Source organism: Pseudoliparis swirei, chromosome 3 (assembly GCF_029220125.1).
Source record: "Pseudoliparis swirei isolate HS2019 ecotype Mariana Trench chromosome 3, NWPU_hadal_v1, whole genome shotgun sequence".
In the NCBI taxonomy this organism is placed as follows: Eukaryota; Metazoa; Chordata; class Actinopteri; order Perciformes; family Liparidae; genus Pseudoliparis; species Pseudoliparis swirei.
In genome coordinates, this window is record NC_079390.1 from 16,695,035 (window position 1) to 16,722,810 (window position 27,776).

General features: G+C 40.1%; 1 protein-coding gene across 4 annotated transcripts; it reads left to right on the forward strand.

Annotated features, from left to right (window-relative positions):
* Window positions 1-1,134: 1,134 nt before the first annotated feature.
* Window positions 1,135-23,479, forward strand: LOC130210815 (RAC-beta serine/threonine-protein kinase-like). 4 transcript variants are annotated; one of them, XM_056441307.1, is made up of 14 exons: window positions 1,135-1,237; window positions 3,070-3,228; window positions 3,385-3,504; window positions 3,830-3,941; window positions 4,532-4,682; window positions 5,511-5,642; window positions 8,877-8,942; window positions 13,971-14,039; window positions 14,132-14,254; window positions 15,055-15,183; window positions 20,084-20,298; window positions 20,425-20,512; window positions 21,251-21,353; window positions 21,449-23,479. In XM_056441307.1, the coding sequence occupies exons 2-14, from the start codon at window positions 3,183-3,185 to the stop codon at window positions 21,526-21,528; spliced, it is 1,434 nt and encodes a 477-aa protein (XP_056297282.1). In that variant the 5' UTR covers window positions 1,135-1,237; window positions 3,070-3,182; the 3' UTR covers window positions 21,529-23,479. The 4 variants fall into 4 exon arrangements, with proteins under 4 accessions (XP_056297282.1, XP_056297288.1, XP_056297294.1 ...); XM_056441313.1 differs by having other exon boundaries at window positions 1,151-1,237; window positions 3,073-3,228; XM_056441319.1 differs by lacking the exon at window positions 1,135-1,237 and adding an exon at window positions 1,275-1,420.
* Window positions 23,480-27,776: the final 4,297 nt, after the last annotated feature.

Below are 27,776 nucleotides of genomic sequence, written 5' to 3' on the forward strand. Positions count from 1 at the left end.
GGAGTTTCAATAATAGGCAGCGAGATGAGTGGACTCTAGTACCCTGGCATGTGGGCACGTTTGACAATACTTTTGTACTCCTGGACAGCTCTCAGAGGTGGGCAGAAGTCAATGGATGGCTGGATGGGTTAGCTTCTTATTTTACCTAGTGCAGTCTGTATGTTTCCCTCTGTATATTTTAAGTATTGTATAGGTTCTGGGCCAGGATTGGGCCTGCTCTCTGAACAGTAGCAAATTGGCCTAGGCTGGATAGACTCAGTGGTTGACTGTAAGGGAATTCAGAGAAGACTTCACTGGAGTCAGTTTATATATTAAGTTTTTAAAAGTGTCTAATGAGAACGCAGAGCTTTTGGGCCAGATGACTTTGGCCTAAAGCTGAATCTATTTTAGGACGAGGATTGACTACATTTTTATATCACTCATTTATATCTGTAATCAGTAATAGGCTAAACTGATTCTTCGACGCGTCCGGTGTGAACACACCATTAGACCTGTCTCCTCTCGGCCAGAAACGATTTGGCCCTAGCGCAAATAAGACATGCAGGCAGGCGTAGAGGATGTGCAGGAAGTGAAGGAAAAGCATATATTTAGTGCAGATATCCTATTTTACAAATATTACTGTGTATATTCCATCTCTCCAAAAAACAAATATTGACAATTTGTATAATTTGTGTGGCTCAAGGTGGGTTATATCAGGTCCCATGGCCAGCCGCCACTGGACTACAATACTGTATGTAGATATATCCACTTTGAATAATAAATAATAAAGCAAAAATCTAAATCATCTCTTCCATAATGGCATTACTGTTAATTAGGTAAATGGTTAATCTCAAGCTAACACAATCAAATAACTGGTTAGCCTGCCCCATACACATACCTCTAAATATATATTCATGTATATTTTATTTTTATAGATAAAAACAAAAAACCTGAAATGTTTTTTTCCGATTTTCTATCACTACTACTATATAATTTAATGTGGCTATTTATTTGTTGCATTGTGGAAGGCTACTTCTAGCCTACAAATTAATGTTATGAGATTCCTGCTGCTGCTCAGCAACCATACCAATTTGAGAATAATTGGCGCCGTCTTGCCTGCAGGTGGTGGTGTGTGTCTAAAGATCAGCCACCATCTATCTGCTTCCATGAAGAAGAAAGTCGTGTTTTCCTGGGTGGATGGCCTGCTCTGGATCTAGCCTGTCAGAACAGCGTTCAAACGAGAGCAACGTGGAATAAAGTCAGTGAAATATGGGTTAAAGCCTGCTATGATATCATTAAATGTAAAATATATCGGATTTCGTGATAAATCGAGGAGCCTGTTATTCATAACTAATAACAATAATTATTTGACAACAGTTAACGTACCTCGCTATTAGCAAGGCTACATGAGTAACCTACAAGAAGGCATACGATCGCAAACGTAAGACGATGTTTATTAATGATAAACAATCGTTTCTAATTCATGATATAGGTTACATACAGCTCTTTAGTAACACTAGGGTAACGTTAATTACAACTCACGTCGCCGTATGAAAGCATAAGTATGTATTTTTCAATGTAAAACAAGCTAAATATGTTATACGAAGCTTTAACGTGACTTAAGTTTAGCAAAGTGACTTCCAACTTTGGTGACATTTAACAGTACATTATTTTAAATTCGGGATTTGTGTTTGGTGTGTCGAGATTTCAGGTGCACAACGAATATATATTCTTTGTCTGGTGTTTAGTTAAGTAATTAGTAGACTGGTTCGTTGAAAGTTAATGTATCACTGTTAGCATTCCGCTAACAGCTGTCAGCGTTAACGTGCTAACAGCTCATTAGCTAGCTAACTAATGTTAACATGAACTGTCAACCTAATATATAGAACGTGAGCTAAACACTGTGATTTGTCTGGTTAAATCAAACAGTGAAACAGTTGCGAGCGATATAACGTTGCCGTATCAACTCACTTGAGCCGCATCACGTTAAATGTAAGGTTGGCTTTAAGACATCGCATTTCTCCCTCAGGTAACGTTGTCTTCTCTGTTTGATGGCCAAATCACACACGGAACTCGGGGTGAAAGTAACTTTACACGCTTCTCGAAAATGATATTGAAATGTGCTAACGTAACAGTTTTTGCAGACGTTGTGTTTACTCAATTCTGCCTACAGCTGATGAGCCAAATGATGTTCAAATCGTGTTCTTTAAAATATGTCAGTTATGCATAGTAAATCACCATATATACCACCTATTTCACCTGTGCCACTGAACTATGTAGATATGCAACCAGCATTACAATTTGATGGTAATGAATAGTGTCCAGTTCGTACTCAATCCACTCAGTTTTAGACTTGTTAACACTAGTTGTCAGTGTCACCATTAGCTAACGCTCACCATAACTAACAAAAGATGTTTACGATATTTGAATACTTAATTCAGTACTTAATTTGTCAAACGTTATTCCGTTGATTCATCTTAAGATAGTGGGTGATCTCTTACATGTTTTGTCCTGATCAATAACACCTGGTTTCACACAATCTCATTAACTTGTTTTCTGTAAAAGGTTAGCAGCTTGTCATCTACAGATGTCACATTAATGTTAGCATTCACGATGACACAACTGATCCATTGCAGAACAATATAATAATTATAACCATACTATTAATTTGTTGTGATTAAATTATTCACATTTAGTTATTTGCAGCACTGCTGCTACTGTTCTACTGTTTTAACATCATCTTATGGTATAGCTGGCCCTCCTTGACTTGGCAAAGGGACCATGGTATGAATGTCTTAAAAAATACGTCATTACATAAAGTTTAACTCAGCTGAGCATATGTTTTGGGTTTTGAAAGCTCTTACATAGTGTGTGCTTCCTTGCCGGCCACTTGTTATAATCTGACCAGTCTTCATTTTGATTTGTGTTTCATTTCAAAAGGTTTTTAACTTTAACTTTATGGAAATAAAGTGAATTAATGTTACCTTTGTAACTACTGTTGATTGTCTAAGCCACTCTATTCTGTTAAATGTTTTCCTTTTTGAAAGTATTTGAACATGGTATTTTCTTTGTACTGCTTGTTTCATTCAGCAGGTGCTGTTAAGATTTGATAGCTGTAACTGACACGAACAGGCCAGAGAGAAATCCACTTCTCCCCTACCCAACCGCCTGTTCCTGAACCTCTCTGAAACACATCTCTCACCATGAATGAAGTTAATATAGTCAGAGAGGGCTGGCTTCACAAACGAGGTAAGGAGCATTGCCATGTCTTGTCATGCTGATAATTCCGAGGGAAATACAGTACAAGTGTTCTAAATGGAAACCCTTTGGTTCAATCAGATGGAGGTAAAGGGTTCAGCTAAAAACGCCACTGATGTGCCTCTTGATTGGATGTACTTGATTCAGGTGAATATATCAAAACATGGAGGCCCAGGTATTTCATCCTGAAGAGTGACGGGTCTTTCATCGGCTACAAGGAGAAACCTGACCAGCCTTCATCACCACTCAACAACTTCTCAGTAGCAGGTCAGTCCTCCAGATGCTAAAACATATTTGTTTCCTTTGCAACCTGTGCTTTATGCTTTTCAAAACAAGATGGCTGTTTTGACTTCCATACAATTCATGGTATAACACGTGTAGTAGTTTCCTGTCAACATCCATCTTTGTTTTAGTTTTTTATTGCCATCACCACATATTGACAGTTCCACACAAAAAAAACGTTCATATTGGGCTTCACTTGACATACATGCACATATATATGAAACGCACACACACACACTCAGACACCTATCAATCGATACATATACTGTACCTACAAACAAAACAATCTTTCTTCATGTGTTTTTCACAGAGTGTCAGTTAATGAAGACTGAAAGACCCCGGCCCAACACATTTGTCATTCGTTGCCTACAGTGGACCACTGTTATTGAACGCACCTTTCACGTGGACAGCAATGAGGAGAGGTAAGAACAGGGTAAAATGTCATGCTAATAATAAGGTTTTTACTTGCCTTATGTCCAACTATGGTAGCCCCTTTTACAAAGCCTGTTCAAGCTGGGACTGTTTTGCTTCGTTGTTCTGTATGAAAGGTACGGAGGCGGAGAGTCGTTCCACCACTGAGTCAGCTGAGGTAGTCACAGAGCCGAGCCCATGTCTGTGTTTGAAGGGTCAGTCGGCTAGGAAAACAGGTGTAACATTTTGATGACGTTGATGATGTTATTTGTGAGCCTTAACCACCAGGTGATAAAAAAAAGTGAATTGGGGAGACAACAAAGTCTGTGAGCTTCTTATTCTCCAAGTAGATTACCGGCATATAACAAGGACGGAAAAGTTGCCATTCTCTGCCCATTGTTCACGCTATATACGTCACGCTAGATGTTGCTGCTGTTGTATTAAACGTCATCTCTCTTTTGCTTCTGTGATGCTGGCGTGTTACCTGAAGTCACATACGGGGGTCACTGTTGTTTGGTTCAGTGTGTGTAAAAGACTCCGAACTGTATGGTGTATCGATTTGATATAGTGCCAAACAATATTTGCGATATTTGCATTTCAGAGAGGAATGGATGCGGGCTATCCAGTCGGTGGCAAACGGTCTTAAAATGAGGGAACAGGAGGAGGAGGAACCAATGGATATGTTTGGCTCACCCAACGAAAGCAGCCTGGAGGAGATGGAGGTGTACATGTCCAAGAATCGCTCCAAAGTGGTGAGACAATCCGTTGTTGGCTACATAGAAGCTTAAGTTTGATCGAATCCCCAAAAAATTATGAATACAATTATTATATTATATTATGATTATTTTGTCCTTGCAAAGACATTTGGAAACATAAAGAATGATACATTTTGATGGCACTATATTCTATTGACATTGCTTCCTCCTGTATGATTTCTTTAGAATATCTTCTTAAAGAGCAGTCTACTTCCAGACCCCGAGTAACTTTTGTCTTGCACAAAGTTTTCCACAATACTTAAAAAAATCTGATAAAGCTGATAATATGAGACTACAAGAGACACATTGTCACATGGGTGTTGTGAATGTATTTGTCCATAGAAGTCATTGGTCTTTCTAAAAGTCTGACATTTAACTCTGGTTTTATTTTGCCGGTTTGCAGAATTTTTATTATTAATAATGAACGTTCAACAGCATTCCTCTGACTGAGCCTAGTAACCACTGGTCCCTGGTGGACTCTTTTCATTTGGTTGGTTTCTGATATTCATTATTTATAGACCAAACCGATTTGTATTGAATAAGGATGATTAATTATACAGTAATACATTATTATACAGTAAGACTTTATTACAGTACATATGGACCACATCTTGACTGAACCTTACCAAACAATGTGCAGAAAATTTAATTTTGAACATTTCAATTGTATGCAAGCTTTTCTGAAAAGATTGGAGAATTATTATTAAATGTAAAAATCTGCCCATCTCTGTCCAAAGATTTCTCTTTTAATCTACGTTTCACAATGTCAACAGAATTATTTTAAAACATGATCCCTAATGAGTTCTTACCTTCTACACATTACAGACAATGAGTGACTTTGAGTACCTAAAGCTTCTTGGGAAGGGGACATTCGGGAAGGTGATTCTGGTCAAAGAGAGGTCCACCGGAGTTCATTATGCCATGAAAATACTGCGCAAAGAAGTCATTATTGCCAAGGTAACTTCCAAGTGTGTTACATTTATCCTGAAATGTAGTTGAATAGTGACCAGGTTTTTTTTGGTAAGGGGAGAAATAGCATTCGTTTTGAAGGTAAAACGTTTTATTTGATACATTTCATGCATCAATTTGTGCCATTGCTCCAAAAAAATGATGGCCAGAATGCACCAAACGGAATCACTGTGCGTGTCATCATATTCTTACTCCAACCGGTAGAAGGGGAATCCTTCCCTCCCCCAGATATCACACATGATGCATGCCCATTGTGAAACAGCTTTTTAATGGATTATGCCTACTTGTGTTTCAATCTGCTCAGAGGAACTCATTGGAATGATTTGGATATCTGTATTGATCTTTTCAATCATCAGGGCCCTATTTCTCGTACCTGACTAACGTAGTTAGCGGGATAATTTCGAGGATGAGATACACAAGCAAGGCTTTTCGGGTTCCATGAAGCAAGTTTGGAAAAATCACCATAGCAAGCGCAAGCGAATTCCGTCTAGCTGGATAATCTGGCCACGCCCCCAGAAGGAAATGGAGCTCACTTCCTCATTGATGAAGCAGTGATATTAGTTATATTATAGTTTTATAGGGAGCTAGTTCTTATCACGTCTGGATGACTTCCTATACGAGCGCTATCCATTCTGCACACAAGGAATCATTCATTTACAGACCTTCTCGAGTCACATTGAACACCACACGCCGCAGCCGGGCTTGAGCCTCGCACTTTTTAGCGAGTGGTACATTGTTGTCCAGTGCTGTACATTGTCTACAGTGTTGCACGTTGTGTATATTGTTGTACAGTGTTGTACATTGTTGTACAGTCTTGGCGATGCAGAACATCAGGAAAGCCACTCTATGCCGAGCTGTTCATAAAGTTTATTTAGCGCTTGAGAAATTTCTGGATGTGTTCATTACATTCCCTGGCCCACACACAGATTCACACACATATGCAAAACTCCTATTCTATATAGTCATCTCCACATACATGTATACAGGGTTTTTCCTGGGTCAAAATGGGTCTTCGGTGCTCCCAAAGAAATACGTGCAAGTCTGGCTGTGGAGTGATCAGCAGCTGGCCGCTCGGTCCATTCGCGCATCTCACAGTTGCGTATTGATCAGATAAGAAGACACGCTTATCAACTCCAGTGTTTCCCTACCGTTATAACAGGGTGAAATCTCCGCACTCTCAGTAGCACCCCCCCCCCCCCCGTTAACAACTCTTCTCGGCTCGCGCGCCAGCGCTCCGATGCCGGCGCGCGCCTCGCTCAGCCGTGATGCGCGCACACAGGTGAGCACACCTCAGTGTTAAATTAAGCTCAGGCCACCAACATGGCTAGCGGCACTAGTCCCGCCCCCTGAAGCTGTAAAGCTAGGGGAAACACTGAACTCGATTACTGTTGATCAAAACAGAACGAGGGTTCGGCTGTAGCCTACTTGAAACATACTATTGAGAACATATCCGCTGACGTGCACGTGATTAACACATCTTTTTTTCTTTTTCTCCATCGCAGATTTTTTTTGCCTTAGGCGCTCAGGATTTGTCATAGGCGTTCGGGAAAACGGCTTAGGCGCGCGCCCAAATTTTCTCTATGCAGGAAAAACCCTGGTATATACACATTTATATTATCTACTTGTTAAGAGTTGAGCCATTAAACCGACTGCCAGCAGGCACATTTAAAGAAATATAATCGGATTGATTGGGGTGATGAGGCACTTAAAATGATCCAATACATTTCCCCAACACTTGTGCTGCGTTCAAACCAAACGCGTTGAGAGTAGATTCATGAATGCATAGACGAGAATAGATGAGAATAAAGAGGATTTTCATCCAGTTATTCAGACGTAGTCACCGGTGAAAGTTACCGAGCTGTGTGAGCCTACAGGTGATGTTATATATAACTATATATATGATATTGTTATGAACCCAGAGGGCGTTTAATGTTCCGACGTTTGTGGGAGTTCGACAACAAGAATAAAGCAGATATAGTGTTTATTTCTTCCATGGTCTATAACTGTTTCCATGGAGATAAGCCACGCCCCCTCTACAGCGCAAAAGAAGTGAATGAAATGAATACAGCGGTGTTAGATGTTCATGATTATGGTCTGAAATTCCTCATATGCGTTCATAATCATCTTCTGCTTGTCAGCGGAGAAAAAATAGGCTCTTCCTTTCAGTTTATTTGACTTTGTGCCGTTACAAAATCATGGTTTCGGTGATCGACCGTTCCCCCTTTTGATGTCCGACGTGCACGCGCAATCATCCTGCGGACTGACGTCTGGTTCAAATTAACTAGACAGTTTGAGGACGGATCAGCCTTTGAGAAAACGAGATAGCCTGTTGTCAATCATCTCGTGAATTTAAGCGTGATAATAGGACATTTGATCGACTTTGTTGAGCCACGTCCGAGAAATGGGGCCCAGACACTGCACTGAACTGACACTAAGCTGCACATTTCTCAACCTTATTTTGCATGTATGTATGTTTAAAGATATGCAGCCACATTAAGAGCCATTTTGTAACATTTCAACAAAAGCTTTTGTGTAATTGGCTGTATTAACACTCAAAATAAGGAAGCATAGACATGGTTAGCAACATGTATTTGAGGACACACTGTTTTAACTAATCTTAAAATGTACACTATCAAAGATGACAAACTGATGTTGATGGTAAACACATCACATTTTGAAATACAGTAAACAGTAACCACAGCATGCTCTTCAAGTTGTTTGGAAGAAAAGTGTGACAATTCTACATGTTTTTTGTTCAGGAGACACCTTATTTATTCATGCCTTCCATGAATTCAGCATTAGAAGTAATGCATTTATTAATTTGTTTAAACATGGAAACTTTTGAACATCAAGGGAGACCTGTATGTTCTGGTCTTCTTTCTGAACTTAACTTGTTTTTTGTCAGCTCTTGGCAGCGGGCTGCTCAACCTTATTTTTTTCAGGTATAGTTCGGCAGTAAAATGTGTTGTACTGCAAAACTCCCTTTTCCACCTCACCCACATTTGTTAATTGGAGGTTGTTAGTGAACATACAACCCCATGGTGTTGGAATGAAAATGATAGCTGGTAAAATAAGAGAGTACTCTATATACCAGCTACATTCTTGTACCCCAGTTTTGCAACATTTGGACACTTTGCTGTCGTCAGATTCAAAGATCTTATCATGTTTTTTTTTTATACTTCATGTTTCCAGTGTTTCTGATAACAATGTGTTGATTGGCAGGATGAAGTGGCCCATACAGTTACAGAGAGCAGAGTGTTACAAAACACACGACACCCCTTCCTCACGGTAAGAAGAAGCTCTGCTGGCGAATGCAGCGCTGCCTTGGTTAGAGCAGCCAGCTGTCTGTTTCATGAGCCATGTGGTCATCAGAGGAATTTATCTATTATCAAAAATAAATTCAGTTTTTTCAATTCAGTTTATTTGTATAGCCCAATTTCACAAATTACAAATTTGTCTCGGAGTGCTTTACAATCTGTACACATAGACATCCCTGCCCCAAAACCTTGCATCGGATCAGGAAAAACTCTCAAATAACCCTTCAGGAGGAAAAAAAGGGAAGAACCCTTCAGAAGAGCAACAGAGGAGGATCCCTCTCCAGGATGGACAGGTGCAATAGATGTAATGTGTACAGAAGGACAGATTTAGAGTTAAAATACATTCAATGAATATGACAGAGTGTATGAATAGTTCATAGTAGGCATATTCCACGATGGAGACCTCCACGATCCATCAGGCAGATGGCAGTAAAGAGGAGGAGTGGGCGGAGTCTCAACAGTGGGCGGAGTCTCAACAGGACAGTGGCGTAGTCGGTAGCAGGAATTCCACGACCCAGACCTCGATGATCCATCAGGCAGATAGGATCTATGTCGTCTCATAGGGTCCGATGACCCCATGAGATGTGAAGTCAAAAGGACTCCGGGGAGAAAGCAGAGTTAGTAACGTGTGATTGAGAGATGAAAATTCATCCCTAAGGAGAGAAAAAAGAGGAGATAGGTGCTCAGTGCATCCTAAAACGTCCCCCAGCAGCTATAAGCCTATAGCAGCATATCAAAGGGCTGGACCAGGGCAAACCTGATTCAACCCTAACTATAAGCTCTGTCAAAGAGGAAAGTCTTAAGTCTGCTCTTAAATGAGGTGACTGTGTCTGCCTCCCGGACTGAAATTGGAAGCTGGTTCCATAAAAGAGGAGCTTGATAACTAAAGGCTCTGGCTCCCATTCTACTTTTTAAGACTCTAGGACATGGGTGTCAAACTCATTTTCACCGAGGGCCACATCCGCCTCATGGCTGCCCTCAAAGGGCCGGTTGTCACTATCACGGTATAATTCTAACTACTCCAGAACATATTGTTAAATAACTGTCTTTGCATTTGTTTATTGTTTATTTAGGTGTACTTATATAAATGTATAACTATTAGGGCTGTCAGCGTTAACGCGTTAATCTATGCGATTAATTTGGCCGCGTTAACGCACTAAAATATTTTAACGCAAATGTGTTCTTTTTTAAAAAATTTTAACCGCGGCAGTACGGTTTGACACTGTTTCCATTTTTAAAACAATTATTTCTCTGCGAAAATAAGGAGCAGAAATCAGTTTAACTCGTGGATGAATCAGTCGCGTTTCCTCCTGCTCCTCCTTCCTCCCGTCTCCCCCTCTGATACACAGAGGAACGGAGGGGCGACGTGTCGGGTGACGCGGCGCGGAAAGAACTCGTCACACGAAATCTTCACCGTGATTTGTCAATCCGTTTGTCTGTCAACATTTCGGTAAAAAAACAACCAATGAACACTCAGTAAATCACAAAGGACCTCCCACCTCACAGGTTAGGCTCATTTGGCAGCCTGTCAGTCAGAGAACCAGAGAACACGGCGCGAGGACAATGAGCCTTATTTCAGAGCTGAGATTGTTCTGGAATGTTTGATGTATAACACGTGGGGGGGTGTCACATGCAAAAGACTTTAAACGGTGAATTTAATTTATTTTGTAAAATGTATAAAATGCCCACAGCCTCCAGAGGGTTAACGTGACATTTTTGAATGTCAGTCAGTTACCAAGGCCACTGGTTCTGCTGCTGTTCAATGTTAAAGATGACAGGACCAATGGGGTCTCAATGTATTTTTTTAAATTACTAATCTGATGTTTCACTGAAGAAACAATTTATCATCCACGATATTAAATACCTCGCTGGCACTGTATATGTAGGAGCCTCTTTGAAAACACAGCTCTGTGTGAAGTTTTGTCTTTAAAAAGAAGGAAAACACTTTTAAGCGCGATTAATCGCAATTTCAAAATGTGCGATTATTTAGTTAATTTTTTTTAATCGATTGACAGCCCTAATTATTACATTAACTTTGTTAAAAGCTTTGTCACAGTTGAGACAGGTGGTTCTCCACTGGTCTGGGTAGTGGTTCTCCACTGGTCTGGGCAGTGGTTCCACTGGTCTGGGGCTGTGGTTCTCTACTGGTCTGACTTTGGGACGCACTGAGACCTAAATCGAGGGACATTTTTAACTTCTCAAATGTATTTAATGAAAAGATGGTGCAGTTTGAACCTGAGATTTCAGACTATCATAGTATGCACAACAAAACTATTTAGTAATATTCCCTTTTACAGTCAATTATGAACCAACAAGTGAATCTTAAGGACACAAGGTAATACAACATACATTACTACTCAGTAACTTCAGACTTTAAAACATGTCTAAACAGTGCTTTCATGCATAAACATGAAATAAAAAAGTCTGGTTTTAAAAAGCCTCAAGATGTAATTCATGTCTCACTCACTGAACCTCTGACACATAAAGCTGCTCTACAAGTCAGAGTCTTGAGGAGCAGCTTTTATACAAACTATAAATAAATTAAACAAGGGTAATTAAAAAAGATTCACATATTCAACATTAACTTTTCTTCTGACTATATTATAAATACTGAACAACATGAAGCAGCACTCACTTCAACCTTGGTGACCACTGACGTAGACCTGATGGAGGAATTCATAATAGGGGAACTGGGGATGTTTGTTGATACAAAGTCAGGGCTTTCAAGTCTCACGCATTGAGCGTGAGACTCACGCATTTCGGTCTTAACTCACGCACTCCCGCCACACATCGTATTTCTCACGCTGAAAAAAACTCGGCTATTTAATGCTTGAATGCAGGGGTGCTCAATACGCCGATCGATTGGTCGATCGCGGTCGCTGCAGAGCTCCGACGCCGGCCTGCGCGCATCGGGACGGAGCAAAACAATAGTCACTAGCACCCCCCCACCCAGTCAACAACTCTTCTCGATGCCGGCGCGCGCAACGCTCAGCTGCGATGCGCGCACAGGTGAGCATCGGGTGCTGATGGAAATGTCACGCTTGCCTGTCTTCAAAACTTGAGAGCCCTGCAAAGTCAATGTGGTCACACTCGCACGCACGCGCGTGTGGATGTCCGCCGGGCGGGTGAATGACAGGACGCGAAAAATGCGCCTCATTCGGGCTGATTTTTTAAACTCGGGCGGTAAAAGTAGGCGAGACTGTTGAAATGCTCCGCGTGACGTCACTGAATCAGAACCTACCGAGGATATCGATCGTCTGGAAGCGGCCGTCATCCAGACGCAGCTCCTGGAGAAGCTGCGTGCGGCTACGGATAATATAAAATGTAATATTTATATTATTAACCGAGACTCGAGGGCTTGATGGTCCGACGTGTGTGGGACTTTCTCAACAGAACAAAGAGTGTGTATTTCTTCCGTGGTGGACGGTGGTAACGAACTGTTATATGCCACGATAAGCCACGCCCCCTCGCCGGCGCTTCTAGCGCGAGTGACGAAAACGTGACGAATAGTCCGGCGACTGAACTCACGCGAGTACATTTAGTAAAGCAACGCAAGGGTTCGCCTCTCCTCTGGCGTGAACGCAGCATGAAGGAGCGTGAACAGACCGCAGTCCGCTGCAAAAAAAATGACCTTCAAAATAAAAGCACAAGATTTTTTTCCCTCCCTTTTTAAGAAAAGGCATCATATATATTTCATGCCGTCGCGGGCCACATAAAATGACGTGGCGTGCCACATTTGGCCCGCGGGCCATGAGTTTGACACGTATGCTCTAGGAACTACAAGTAGTCCCGCATTTAGTGAGCGCAGCTCTCTAGTGGGGCAATATGGTACTACAAGCTCCTATAAATAGAAACAGATACAAAAAATTGACCTCATTTGCAAAAATAGAGGCAGCATAGTTACACAAGGAGTACACATGTATTTCATACAATCAAATACAAAACAACACATTACACCGAGTAAAAACAAATGCCCAAACATCAACAGAATGTGTTATTAAAATACATTCAATAGAATGTGCACTGTATAATACACACAGACTAAAAGGCAGTGAGACATGAAAACACAGATTGTACAGATTGTAAAGCACTCCGAGACTAATTTGTAATTTGTGAAATTGGGCTATACAAATATACTGAATTGAATTGAATTGAAAAACATTGTTGTGCGTGGCAGCAGTCTGATGGCTCTGTGTGCCGAACTGCTATTGGATGACTTTGCTCAACTCAGTTATTTGCTTGATAGTGTCGTGTTCACGTACAGTGTTTGTAAGGCCATATTGGCCATATTTGGTTCAGACCTTGGTGAGTTGTAATAACTTAAGGGATCCTATAACAGTTTAGAAATCGCTGTCATCAGATCAAAATCTTAGTTTGTCCTATACAACAATGATTAATAACCTGCTAAACCCATTGTGGCTTTTTGCTAATTAGTAAATGTTAGCATGCTAACATGTTAAACTAAAAGAGTGGGGAAGTTTTGCTTTTCCATTGAGAGGTCCTGGGATAGAGATGTCATATGTTGTACAGATTGTAAAGCCCTCTAAGGCGAATTTGTAATTGGTGATTTTGGGCTATACAAATGTATTGAATTGAAATTGACCTGCTAATTAATAGTGTTATTGTCTTTGTTAGTTTTTATGTGAAAGCAGTGAAAGTGCAGCCTCATAGAACCAGCTACAGCTTCACTGGTGGATGTGTCATTTTTGCTTTATTAAAACAATAATGGGTTAGGTAAACTTTGTTTTCCTATGTTGCTGTGTAATATTGATGCATCTGAAACCGGTGTAAAATGTCAGGAGCTCTTTAACTGATGACGTGAATCATTAATATTTACGGGAGGCCCTCGCATTTTCTTTAACATTCCTGGATGTTCATGTAAAATGTATGAACATTTTTATATTCAATCATCTAGTCACACAACCAGAGTTCACTTATCAGTTACGGAGTGCTGGGTAACTCGTCTCCTTTTTAATTTGTGATAATTTCCTTCCTGCAGACACTGAAGTATGCTTTCCAAACTCATGATCGACTCTGTTTTGTAATGGAATACGCTAATGGAGGCGAGGTGAGACCTCACAGTCACATGGAGATGCACTAAATGCCACTCGATGTCAACAGCTTTCCATGCACATTCAAACACTGCCCTTTCATTTTCAGCTTTTCTTCCACCTGTCACGGGAGCGAGTGTTCACAGAGGATCGGGCACGCTTTTATGGGGCTGAGATTGTGTCAGCGCTCGAGTACCTCCATTCATGTGATGTTGTTTACCGGGATCTCAAGGTGAATATACAATATTCAAACCATGACTTTTGAGAAAATTATGTGATGGATTGTGGTTTTCGATTTTACTTTTTTATCCATTCATACTTTAGTTGGAATATAATTCAAGCATTTAGAAGCAGTTAATAGCAGTTTCAGTGTTTATTTGTATTGATACTTCAATCAAAGTTACATTTCCAGTCGAAATTATCTGGAAATTGTATTCTTTCACTGCTTTGATTCAATCAATTTGCTCAAAGCTAGTTCTTCATCTTAAGTCTGACTAAGTTACAATGTATTGTGGGCAAATAAAGACTTTTTGTCGAACAAAAAAACATGGCTCATCGAGTGCCTGTGTTAAACTGCTCAGCTCTCTTTCTTTTCTCCAGCAGAAAATGTTTGCCTGATGGAAAAGGTTTTTGGGGATAAAATGCAGAGCTGAGCTGCTTATTGATGTAGCAGGACTCGGTACGTCAGCTAACCAGTCAAAGACCAATAATGTGCTCAATGCTGTATATTTTCAACTGGTTATTGGTCGCTCATTTGGTGCCATTGGCCAGCAGGTGTCACTGATTGCTGCAGGAAAACATGGCTCTTAGTGTGGAAAAAGACCAGAGCTGGGTGGCTTACATAAATCACTCTTTAAGTGAACTATAATTTCGCAGCAAATCTCATCACTGTGTCAATAAATGATTGACTATTCAGTGACCCTTTCAGTTTGATAAAAAAAAAAAATTTCATTCTCAGCTCAAACACTGTAATCGTAGCCGTGAATGATTGAAAGAGTCTCATCTGATGTGTTTGTCATTTGACTCTCTCAGCTGGAGAATCTGATGCTGGATAAAGACGGCCACATCAAAATCACAGATTTTGGCCTTTGTAAGGAAGGCATTACTCCTGACGCAACCATGAAAACTTTCTGTGGTACTCCTGAATATCTGGCACCTGAGGTAAGGTACTAAAACTGACTGCGTAGCACATGATACATATATATATATATATATATTTGTGTGTGTGTGTATATATGTATATACATATACGTGAATATATATATATATATATATATACAGGACTGTCTCAGAAAATTAGAATATTGTGATAAAGTTCTTTATTTTCTGTAATGCAATTTAAAAAACAAAAATGTCATGCATTCTGGATTCATTACAAATCAACTGAAATATTGCAAGCCTTTTATTCTTTTAATATTGCTGATTATGGCTTACAGCTTAAGAAAACTCTAAAATCCTATCTCATAAAATTAGAATATTTCCTCAGACCAAGTTAAAAAAAAGATTTATAACAGCAAAACAAAATCAAACATTTGAAAATGTCCATTAATGCACTCAGTACTTGGTTGGGAATCCTTTTGCACGGATTACTGCATCAATGCGGCGTGGCATGGAGGCAATCAGCCTGTGGCATTGCTGAGGGTTTATGGATGCCCAGGATGCTTCAATAGCGGCCTTTAGCTCATTTGCATTGTTGGGTCTGGTGTCTTTCAGCTTCTTCTTCATAATACCCCACAAATTCTCTATGGGGTTCAGGTCAGGGGAATTGGCAGGCCAATCGAGGACAGTAATGCCATGGTCAGTACACCAGTTACTGGTGGTTTTGGCACTGTGGGCAGGTGCCAGATCATGCTGGAAAATGAAATCCTCATCTCCATAGAGCTTTTCAGCAGACGGAAGCATGTAGTGCTCTAAAATCTCTTGGTACACAGCTGCATTTACTCTGGACTTGATGAAACACAGTGGACCAACACCAGCAGCTGACATGGCTCCCCAAACCATCACTGACTGTGGGAACTTCACACTGGATTTCAAGCAACTTGGATTTTGCGCCTCTCTTTTTGTGTCTTACCCTCCTGATGGAGGGTGTCAATGATGGTCTCTGGACAGCAGTCAGATCAGCAGTCTTCCCCATACTTGTGATTTAGTTTACTGAACCAAGCTGAGTGTTTTTCAAGGCTCAGGAAACCCTTGCAGGTGTTTCGAGTTAATTAGACGATTCAATTGATTTGTTTAATACCCTACTAGTATACTTTTTCATGATATTCTAATATTTAGAGATAGGATATTTGAGTTTTCTTAAGCTGTAAGCCATAATCAGCAATATTAAAAGAATAAAAGGCTTGCAATATTTCAGTTGATTTGTAATGAATCCAGAATGCATGACATTTTTGTTTTTTTAATTGCATTACAGAAAATAAAGAACTTTATCACAATATTCTAATTTTCTGAGACAGTCCTGTATATATATATATACACATGTATATGTATATATATATATACACTGGGTACGGAAAGTATTCAGACCCCTTTAAATACTTCACTCTTTGTTTCATTGCAGCCATTTGCTAAAATCAAAAAAATGCATTTTATTTCTCATTTATGTACACTCAGCACCCCATCTTGACACAATGTAGAAATGTTTGCAAATTAATAAAAAAAGAAAAACTGACCCTATTCAGACCCTTTGCTCAGTATTGAGTAGAAGCACCCTTTTGAGCTAGTACAGCCATGAGTCTTCTTGGGAATGATGCAACAAGTGTTTCACACCTGGATTCGGGGATCCTCTGCCATTCTTCCTTGCAGATCCTCTCTAGTTCCATCAGGTTGGATGGTGAACGTTGGACAGCCATTTTCAGGTCTCTCCAGAGATGCTCAATTGGGTTTTGGTCAGGGCGCTGGCTGGGCCAGCCAAGTATAGTCACAGAGTTGTTCCGAAGCCACTCCTTTGTTATTTTAGCTGTGCGCTTAGGGTCATTGTTTTGTTGGAAGGGGAACCTGATCCGATGTGAGGTTTTGGGACAGGGATGTCTATGTGTACAGATTGTAAAGCACTCTGAGACAAATTTGTAATTTGTGAAAATGGGCTATACAAATAAACTGAATTGAACCTTCGGCCCACTCTGAGGTCCAAAGCACTCTGGAAGAGGTTTTCTTCCAGGATATCTCTGTACTTGGCCGCATTCAGCTTTCCTTCAATTGCAACCAGTCATCCTGTCCCTGCAGCTGAAAAACACCCCCATAACATGATGCTGCCACCACCATGTTTCACTGTTGGGATTGTATTGGGCAGGTGATGAGCAGTGCCTGGTTTTCTCCACACATACCGATTAGAATTAATGCCAAAAAGTTAAATCTTGGTCTCATCATGCCAGAGAATCTTATTTCTCATAGTCTGGGAGTCTTTCATGCTTTTTTTGGTCAAACTCTATGCAGGCTTTCATATGTCTTGCACTGAGGAGAGGCTTCCGTCTGACCACTCTGCCATAAAGCCCCGACTGGTGGAGGGCTGCAATGATAGTTGACTTTGTGGAACTTTCCTCCATTTCCCTGCTTCATCTCTGGAGCTCAAATTTCTACAATTCAGTTTTTTTCTGTCAGGATGATGAAGATGAATGAACTTTTTTGATTTGATCAAATGGCTGCAATTAAACAAAGAGTAAACAATTTAAAGGGGACTGAATACTTTCCGTACCCACTGTATATGTATATTTGTGTGTATACAGGACTGTCTCAGAAAATTAGAATATTGTGATAAAGTTCTTTATTTTCTGTAATGCAATTAAAAAAACAAAAATGTCATGCATTCTGGATTCATTACAAATCAACTGAAATATTGCAAGCCTTTTATTCTTTTAATATTGCTGATTATGGCTTACAGCTTAAGAAAACTCTAAAATCCTATCTCATAAAATTTTAATATTTCCTCAGACGAAGTAAAAAAAAAGATTTATAACAGCTGAGTGTTTGTCAAGGCTCAGGAAACCCTTGCAGGTGTTTCGAGTTAATTAGACAATTCAAGTGATTTGTTTAATACCCTACTAGTATACTTTTTCATGATATTCTAATATTTAGAGATAGGATATTTGAGTTTTCTTAAGCTGTAAGCCATAATCATCAATATTAAAAGAATAAAAGGCTTGCAATATTTCAGTTGATTTGTAATGAATCCAGAATGCATGACATTTTTGTTTTTTTAATTGCATTGCAGAAAATAAAGAACTTCATCACAATATTCTAATTTTCTGAGACAGTCCTGTATATGTATCTATATATATTTATATAGATGTGTATATATGTGTGTATAGTATATTTATGTGTATATATGTATATATATATATGTGTATATTTAGATATATTAATGTGTGTGTGTGTATATTTATATATATATATAAGTGTGTGTGCTTGTGTGTATATATATGTTATATATGTATTTTTATATATGTTTGTATATATATAAATGTGTGTATATATATATGTGTCTCTGTATATACAGCGGGTAAAATAAGTATTGAACACGTCACCATTTTTCCCAGTAAATATATTTCCAAAGGTGCTATTGACATGAAATGTTCACCAGATGTTGGTAAGAACCCAAGTAATCCATACACATAAGAAACCAAAACAAATGAGCTCAGAAATTAAATTACGTGTAATAATGTGAAATGACACAGAGAAAAAGTATTGAACACGCTTATTGATATTTATGTAATACTTTGTACAAAAGCCTTTGTTGGCAATGACAGCTTCAAGACGCCTCCTGTATGGGGAAACTAGTCGCATGCATTGCTCAGGTGTGATTTTGGCCCATTCTTCCACACACACAGTCTTCAAATCTTGAAGGTTCTGTAGGCCTCTTCTATGAATCTTGATCTTCAGTTCTTTCCAATGATTTTCAATTGGATTCAAGTCAGGTGATTGGCTAAGCCATTCTAGTAGCTTGAATTTCTTTTTCTGAAACCAATTGAGAGTTTCCTTGGCTGTGTGCTTGGGATCATTGTCTTGCTGAAATGTCCACCCTCGTTTCATCTTCATCATCCTGATAGATGGCAGCAGATTTGTATCAAGAATGTCTCGGTACATTTTTCCATTCATCCTTCCTTCAATTATGTGGAGTTTGCCAGTACCGTATGCTGAAAAGCAGCCCCACACCATGATGTTCCCACCTCCAAACTTCACTGTTGGTATGGTGTTTTTAGGGCGATGTGCAGTGCCATTTCTCCTCCAAACATGGTGTGTATTATGGCATCCAAAGAGTTCAATTTTGCTCTCATCTGACCAGACTATTTTCCCAGTATTTCACTGGCTTTCCCAAATGTTGTGCAGCAAACTTAAGACGAGCTTCAACATGCTTTTTTTTCAGCAATGGAGTCTTGCGTGGTGAGCGTCATACAGGCTATGGTGGTTGAGTGCATTACTTACTGTTTTCTTTGAAACAATTGTACCTGCTAATTCCAGGTCTTTTTTCAAAAGTGGTCCTTGGCTCTTGGACAACTCTTCTGATAATTCGTTTCACTCCTCTGTCAGAAATCTTGCGAGGAGCACCTGGTCGTGTCAAATTTATGGTGAAATGATGATCTTTCCACTTCTGTATTATGGCCCCAACAGTGCTCACTGGAACATTCAGAAGCTTAGAAATGCGTCTGTACCCAATGCCATCAGAATGTTTTGCAACAATTACCGTGCGAAGGTCTTGAGACAGCTCTTTGCTTTTACCCACCCTCCCTTTCTTCATGTGTTCAATACTTTTTCCCTGTGTCATTTCACATTATTACACATAACTTACTTTCTGAACTTATTTGGTTTGGTTTCTTTGTATATATGGATTACTTGGGTTGTTACCAACATCTGGTGAAAATGACATGTCAATAGCATCTTTGGAAATATATTTACTGAGAAAAATGGTGACGTGTTCAATACTTATTTTACCCGCTGTATATATATGTGCGATGTATAGAGTTAGGTGATGTGCAATAAATATAAATGTTCACATTTGCAAATTCAAAATATATCCTTATTGCCTTTGTTGTGAATTGTAATCACACAAATTCCTGTTTCTCAGGTCCTAGAGGATAATGACTACGGCCGAGCGGTGGACTGGTGGGGTCTCGGTGTAGTCATGTACGAGATGATGTGTGGCCGTCTGCCTTTCTACAACCAAGACCATGAGCGTTTGTTTGAGCTCATACTCATGGAGGAGATCCGCTTCCCCAGGAACCTGTCGCCTGAGGCCAAGTCCTTGCTGGCTGGCCTGCTCAAGAAGGACCCCAAACAGAGGTTGTGTGTGTGTGTGTTTGTGTGCGGGTGGGGATTAGGGCGTGTGTGTGCGCGCGCGCAGTGGTTACGGGCGTGTGTGCTGGGAATGCTTTCTTAATACTTACATGATCATGTTTGGATTGACAGGTTGGGTGGAGGTCCCAACGATGCCAAAGAAGTAATGAGTCACACTTTTTTCACCACCATCAACTGGCATGATGTGGTACAGAAGAAGGTAAGGCATTGTGAGACTAAAGAAAGTGAAAATTAGTCACTAAAACAAGCCTTTAAATGTGTGATACCAGACACTTTTTTCCGGATTGAATAATTATTGTTCTGTGTAGTTTGTATAAAAAATGCTTACATTTAGAAAATTGCTCTCAGGGTTGTGAACCATGCTGCTGGAAAAACAGCAGCTGATCTCTAATTCATAGAAATGAAAGTCATCTCTATAAATTGGAATCAACTAACCTTTTTCTATGATACGTTTGCAATGTATCAAACACATTTAAAAACGGTATGTGTTTTCAAGTCATCAGTATTGAGCAAGTGGTTATTTTTTCTTTTCATCAACTGATGGTCAGAAAATGTCGTGCTTTATGAAAACCTAAACTCTAAAAATGCACTTCTCCGTTAATTTCTTACTGCAACTAAGAAAGCGTGTATACTTCTATAATTGTATCATGAATTCCAGAGACAGCAACAAAAAAACGATGGTGGAAAGAGAAAATAATAGAGCTTGTGTTCTTAACATGTTGAGTTTAGCTATGGTTATATTGTTCTTAGAGAAGATATCTCCCTATTCATCAGTAATGATACAATCCTGCTCCGCCACATAGTAGATAGAATGTATATTCTTTAGATATGAACAAAGTACACAGGTAGTGTGTTAACAGTGCCTCCATTTAGTTATAAATCTAGTCTTTTTCCAATCAAATGGCATTTTAGTAATCGTCTCCCCTTCCATCATCAGCTCACCCCACTCTTCAGACCGCAAGTGACTTCAGAGACAGACACCCGGTACTTTGATGAGGAGTTCACAGCACAGACTATCACGCTCACTCCTCCAGACAAGTGTAAGTGTCTTCTGACTAGGCAGCAACACCAGTGTCCATGATCACAGTCTGGGACTGGAGTCTGACCAATGACTTCTGGTGTCATCTTCTTACAGATAACAGTCTGGACTGTGAGGATCCCAGCCAACAAGCACATTTCCCCCAGTTCTCCTATTCTGCAAGCATAAGAGAGTGATAGCATCTCTGCCAAACACACACACACACACACACACAAAGCCAGGAGACATTAACACCTGAGCCACATCCTTGCAGGTATAAAATTAGCTTAACCTCCATCTTTAATGAGGTTTTAGTCCATTAGGCTCTAAGTGCCTCAGCTGGTGGACATACTGTTCAATTGAACCACACTACGGACAAAGCCTGGCCACACTGGCTATACTGTATCAAAGTGGATTTCACATAGTAATCAGAACAACCCAACAACACAATGCCTGTAGCACCTTTAAATGGCCGATTGTAAACCACCAATCATTTTAACACATTCTTGTTATGCTCTTTATGGAAGCCATACAGTTCCTCCATGATGTTTCCAAGTTCTCTTCTTCAGAACTAGCTCTTACCACCGGTGATAGATAGGTTTGTATCTGAGGGAGGAACCAGCAGGCAAGTTTGTCGGGTGTTTTTCTCTTTGTTGTGTGAATCTTTTGTTCCTCTTTGTTTTTGAGAAAAGGTCATCAAATCCAAACTGAATCTCATCAGTTTAGTCAGAGCATGAGCTTTCGTGTGTCAAAATACAATGCTCGATATGCATCAGGAACAACAGATGAATTGATAACACATAATGAGCAGTGTCTCCACAGAGGAAGTCTTTGAGCTAAGCATGAATTGATCTTTGTAAACTGTTTTGTAATGAAAACAAATCACTTGTTTATTAGTTTGCTATCATCTCGGAATGTGATCTCTGTGAACATATATATCAAGTGTGATGTGTCAATTAATGGGAATTGGGTATACGAGGTGTATGTTATTTTTAAAATAATAATTTAAATTGTTTTGAAATTCCAACACATTTTGTATCTTTCTTGATCAGCAATATACACACCATACACATGATTTACGAGACTTAATAAGCACTTAATGATTTGAAGCAGACCTCATATTTCTCAGATGGACCATGTTCATAATGTAGCAGAAAGCTTCCTGGGTTGGTGTCGGTGCTTATTATTTTTTAAACATCTCATGGAAATCTGTCTGACAGAGTTTCACAAACAGATACCAACTGTTCGATTCCTAATCCTGTTGACTTCTACTGTGGTCGGACACTGTAGCTTCTGATTTACTTCAACCATTGGCCATATTTAGACTTTCAATTTCCCCAAACTACTTGCAAAGCTGCATGCAGACAACATTTCACATCGGAAAACTTTGGCTTTTATTTTGATCACATGAAGAAGAAAAAAATGTTGAAACCCTCAACGGTAGGTATTAAAGTATTGTATCTGTCCTCAGGTATTGTATTGGCACTATGTCTGAAAGAAACGGCACTAAACAAATATGGTCACAGTGTGTTCAGTGGACATGTTTATATTTGGAGTATCATCCTTTCTTAGCATTCAAAGCTACCACTGTAATATTTCCAGTTAACTCATACCTTGTTATAACGTATCTTTGGAGACTTTCTATGACAGTAGTCTTTCCTCAGATCAGCACCCACCATGTGGTACTAAATCTGTTTGAATGTCCTTCTGGTTAATGTGTATCTGTCATCTCTTTGTACACCACTGCTGCTTCTCACACTTGACTGAGCTCGATAGCTAAGTCATCCAGCGAGCTGTGTATATCATGAATATTGACTGGGTTTTATACTGTACATGAATAAGCACCCAACATTGTATTGGTGCTACACTGAAAGTCACTGGTAATAAATAGAGCTGGTGCAAACAACCTGTTTGCTGTGCTCACAGAGCTTCTATTACATCTGCTCTTTTAAAATCATTTCATTTGTATTTTTTTGGGATATTTTTCCTCATCCTTCCATGTACCCTAAACATCCTTCACTGATAGTCTGCAATTAAGGAAATTTACAATGGTTGAAAGAATTGTATATGGTTTCAATTTATTTTAATTTTTCTTTGAATGTAAAAAGAAAGACTGATCCAATATACATTTTTAACTGTCTAAATATATCCTAATGTGTGTGTCTTAATTTTTTTCCGATGTATAGACCAATGGCACATCAGCTTTGTTAAATGAAGGAAAAGCAGCAGTGTGTTAATGATAGGCAGAGTGGGGGAAAACAGTTGTCCAACTTTTTCATATTAGATTTTGTGTCCATCAGACTGAAGTGACATTTCAGAAGTCTACATATAGAAACAGTCTCTTCCTCTTATGAAAGTTACATTGTGTGTGTGTGTGTGTGTGTGTGTGTGTGTGTGTGTGTGTGTGTGTGTGTGTGTGTGTGTGTGTGTGTGTGTGTGTGTGTGTGTGTGTGTGTGTGTGTGTGTGTGTGTGTGTGTGTGTGTGTGTGTGTGTGTGTGTGGCATGGGCATATTAACAAACAAAATAGTGTGTGATGTCTGCAGCCAGAGAGGTCCAGGTCTGCAATGGCATTTGTGCAGTTGAGGTTTGATATGACAATTAATTGAGAATATCACAAATGCTCTGTGGCTTAAACCTTGAGCCTTCAGTCGTCCTGTAGGCTAGCTCTGCTGTTCACTGTGTATATGGATACAACATTAATTAAACAGATGCTGATCTGATTAAGGTGGCACCACGTTAGACATTCAAATTTAGTTTTCATGCTGTAGCCCCTTCATACCCTGTGCAGTAGCTTATGTGTTGTATTCTCCAGAGTATACACAACCAAAGTCATAAATCGTACATACAGGTAAAGTGCCAAAGAGAGATAAAGTGTGGCTCAGAGAGAGTGGGTCGTTCTTCAATTAGAGGATCGACGGTTTGATTGCCGGCAAGGCACATAACCCCAAATGGCTCCCGAAGGCTGTGCTGTCGCTGTGTGATGGCTGTTGTCATCACTGTGGGAATGGGTTAGTTAGCTACAGCATCAGTGTGAATGGATTAGTTAGCCCCCGTCATCAGTGTGGGTTAGTTAGCTGCCATCAGTTTGTGAACCCTACAACACCACCTGGGGTCTTACACCCCAGGAAATATAAATCCAACAACCCCAAGATAGTTTTAGAATTGTTAAGAACACAGATTCTTAACCCAAATTTGCCCAGAGACGTGTTTTGTAAAATTAACCAATAAAATCAATGAAAAGAATCAAAAACAAATAACTAAAAGCCCCAAAATAACAAACTAAATTACAATGGCTAACAAAACAAAAGGCAAATTCAGGTAGAAAAACAGCAGCTGTGCACCGAAAACGGAGGAGTTTGGAAACACTAAGTTGAGAAATCACTCTTTTTTGCTCATCTCCATCTTGATACTTTTCAGAAAATGCTGTGTGCTTGTTCTGGAAGTGTCTTTCAAAATGAAATCTTTAGTCAGGAACGTGAAAATAGCGAAGCCACGGACCACCGTCGTGTGCCTCCCGGGGGCCAGAGCGGGCGACGTGGAGTCTTGTTTGAAACTGCTGGCTAAGGATAAGCGGAGATACAGTCAGATTGTAATACACCGGTGGTAATGACGCCGAGCCCGCTCGAACTCACTAAAATTAATGTGGAATCGGTGTGTGCTTATGCCAAGACGTTGTCGGACACCGTAATTTTCTCTGGCCCTCTCCCAAATTTGCAGACAGACGAATTGTATAGCCGAATGTCGCCTTTCAACCGCTGGCTGTCGAGGTGGTGCCCAGCGAATAATGTGGGCTACGAGACAACTGGAAGACTTTCTGGGGAAAACCTGATCTGATGAGGAGAGACGGCATTCATCCCACGCTGGACGGAGCGCCTCATTTCTGCGAATATGACCAAGTTGATCACCGGACTTAATCTATGACAACCCAGGGTTCAGATCAGGAACCGGAGCAGAGTTGTAGTTTAACACCCTTCTCTGCTCTTCCATTCGAGCAGTTACCCACCCTTGACTTTAGAGTAGAGACTGTGTCTGTCCCACGCCACTTCAATTAAATAAATCAAAAGTAAGCAGAAGAGGAGTCGTACAATAACCTTATACAAGTTAACACAATTATTTCAGCAGTGCAACAAAATAGGTCTATTAAATGTGGTCTCCTAAATATTCGATCTCTGTCATCTAAAGCTGTGTTACTGAATGATTTAATATCAGATAATCACATTGATTTATGTTGCCTAACTGAAACCTGGCTGAGCCATGAAGAATATGTCTGCCTGAATGAATCGACTCTCCAAGTCATATTAATACTCACATTCCTCGAGGCACCGGTCGAGGAGGTGGAGTAGCAGCCATCTTTGAATCGAGCCTATTAATTAATCCTCAACCAAAATTACACTACACCTCATTTGAAAGCCTTGTTCTTAGTCTTTCACATCCAACCTGGAAAACACTACAGCCAATTCGATTTGTGATTCTGTACCGCCACCAGGTCCATATTCAGAGCTTATATCTGGATTCTCAGAATTTATATCAAGTTTGGTTCATAAACCGATAAAGTTATTATTGTTGGAGATTTTAATATCCATGTGGATGTTGATAATGATTGCCTTAGTGCTGCATTCATCTCCTTGTTGGACTCGATTGGCTTCTGTCAGAGAGTACAGAAACCCACTCACAGCTTTGGCCACACGCTTGATCTTGTTCTTACTTATGGCTGACATTGAGCATTTGAACGCCTTCCCACAGAATCCTCTTCTGTCAGACCACAACCTCATAACTTTTGAATTTATACTACCGGAGTGTACTCCGTTAGTCAAAAGTTTCTACACTAGATGTCTAACTGATAGTGCTGTAGCTAAATTTAAAGAAGCGATTCCTTCTGTATTTGATTCGATACCACGCCTCAATATAACAGAGGACTCCTGGTCTAACTTTAGTCCGTCCCAGATTGATCATCTTGTTGACAGTGCCATAGGCTCTCTGAGAATGACACTGGACTCGATAGTCCCTCTGAAGAAGAAGACAGTGAGGAAGAGGAGGTTTGCTCCCTGGTATAACCCTCAGACCCGCAAACTGAAGCAACGTCACGAAGCTTGAACGATATGGCGTTCAACTAATCTCAAGAATCCCGCTTAGTTTGGCGAGATAGTCTTAAAACATATAAGAAGGCCCTCCGTAATGCCAGAGCAGCCTATTACTCATTAATAATAGAAAAAAATAAAACAACCCCAGGTTTCTCTTCAGCACTGTAGCCAGGCTGACAGAGAGTCACAGCTCTGTGGAGCCGAGCATTCCTATAAACCTTAGTGGTAATGACTTTATGAACTTCTTTAATGAAAAGATTTTAACTATTAGGACAAGATTAATAATCTCTTGCCCATAACCAGTGCCAATCTGTCCTCAAGTGGAATGGCCTTGGAAACCGCTGTATGCCCTGGTGTATATTTGAGGATTTTCTCCTATCAACCGTGACCAATTATTTTCAACGGTTTCTACTTCAACACGCCTACCTGTCTCTTGGACCCCATCCCGACGAGGCTGCTTAAAGACGCTTTTGCCTTTAATTGGCGGCTCTATTAGATATTATCAATGTGTCTCTGCTAACAGGCCACGACCACACTCCTTCAAGGTGGCTGTTATTAAACCTCTCCTGAAGAAGCCCACTCTGGATCCAGAGGTATTGGCTAACTACAGACCGATCTCTAACCTCCCTTCCTCTCCAAGATCCTTGAGAAAGTGGTCGCAAATCAGTTGTGCGACTTTCTACATCATAATAGTTTATTTGAGAAATTTCAATCAGGATTTAGAAACACCACAGCACCGAGACGGCACTGGTGAAAATTACAAATGACCTCTTAATGGCAGCAGATAAAGGACTCTCTCTGTCCTGGTCTTGTTAGACCTTAGTGCTGCATTCGACACCATTGACCATGACATCCTGTTACAGAGACTGGAGCAGTCGATTGGCATTTCAGGCACGGCACTAATTTGGTTTAAATCCTATTTATCAGATCGATCTCAGTTTGTATTTGTAAACGATGACAACTCGATAACCACCAACGTTAATCACGGAGTTCCACAAGGTTCTGTGCTTGGACCAATTTTATTTACCTTATACATGCTTCCTTTGGGCAATATTATCAGGAAACACTCCATAAACTTTCATTGTTATGCAGATGACACTCAACTATATTTATCGATAAAACCAGAGGAGAGCAACCAACTCTGTAAAATTCAAGCATGTCTTAAAGACATAAAAACATGGATGACCTGCAACTTCTTGATGTTAAACTCAGACAAAACCAAGTAATTTTAATCGCCCTGAGCACCTCAGAGATCAATTATCTGGTGATGTGGATTCTGTAGACGGCATTGCCCTGGCATCCAACACCACTGTAAAGAATCTTGGCGTTATCTTTGATCGGGACTTGTCCTTTAACTCCCACG

Coding starts and splice junctions, on each gene's coding strand:
- LOC130210815 (XM_056441307.1), top strand. CDS start 3,183: ATGAATGAAGTTAATATAGTCAGAGAGGGCTGGCTTCACAAACGAG. Junction 15,184..20,083: donor CTGAATATCTGGCACCTGAG/GTAAGGTACTAA, acceptor CCTGTTTCTCAG/GTCCTAGAGGATAATGACTA. Junction 20,299..20,424: donor AAGAAGGACCCCAAACAGAG/GTTGTGTGTGTG, acceptor TTGGATTGACAG/GTTGGGTGGAGGTCCCAACG.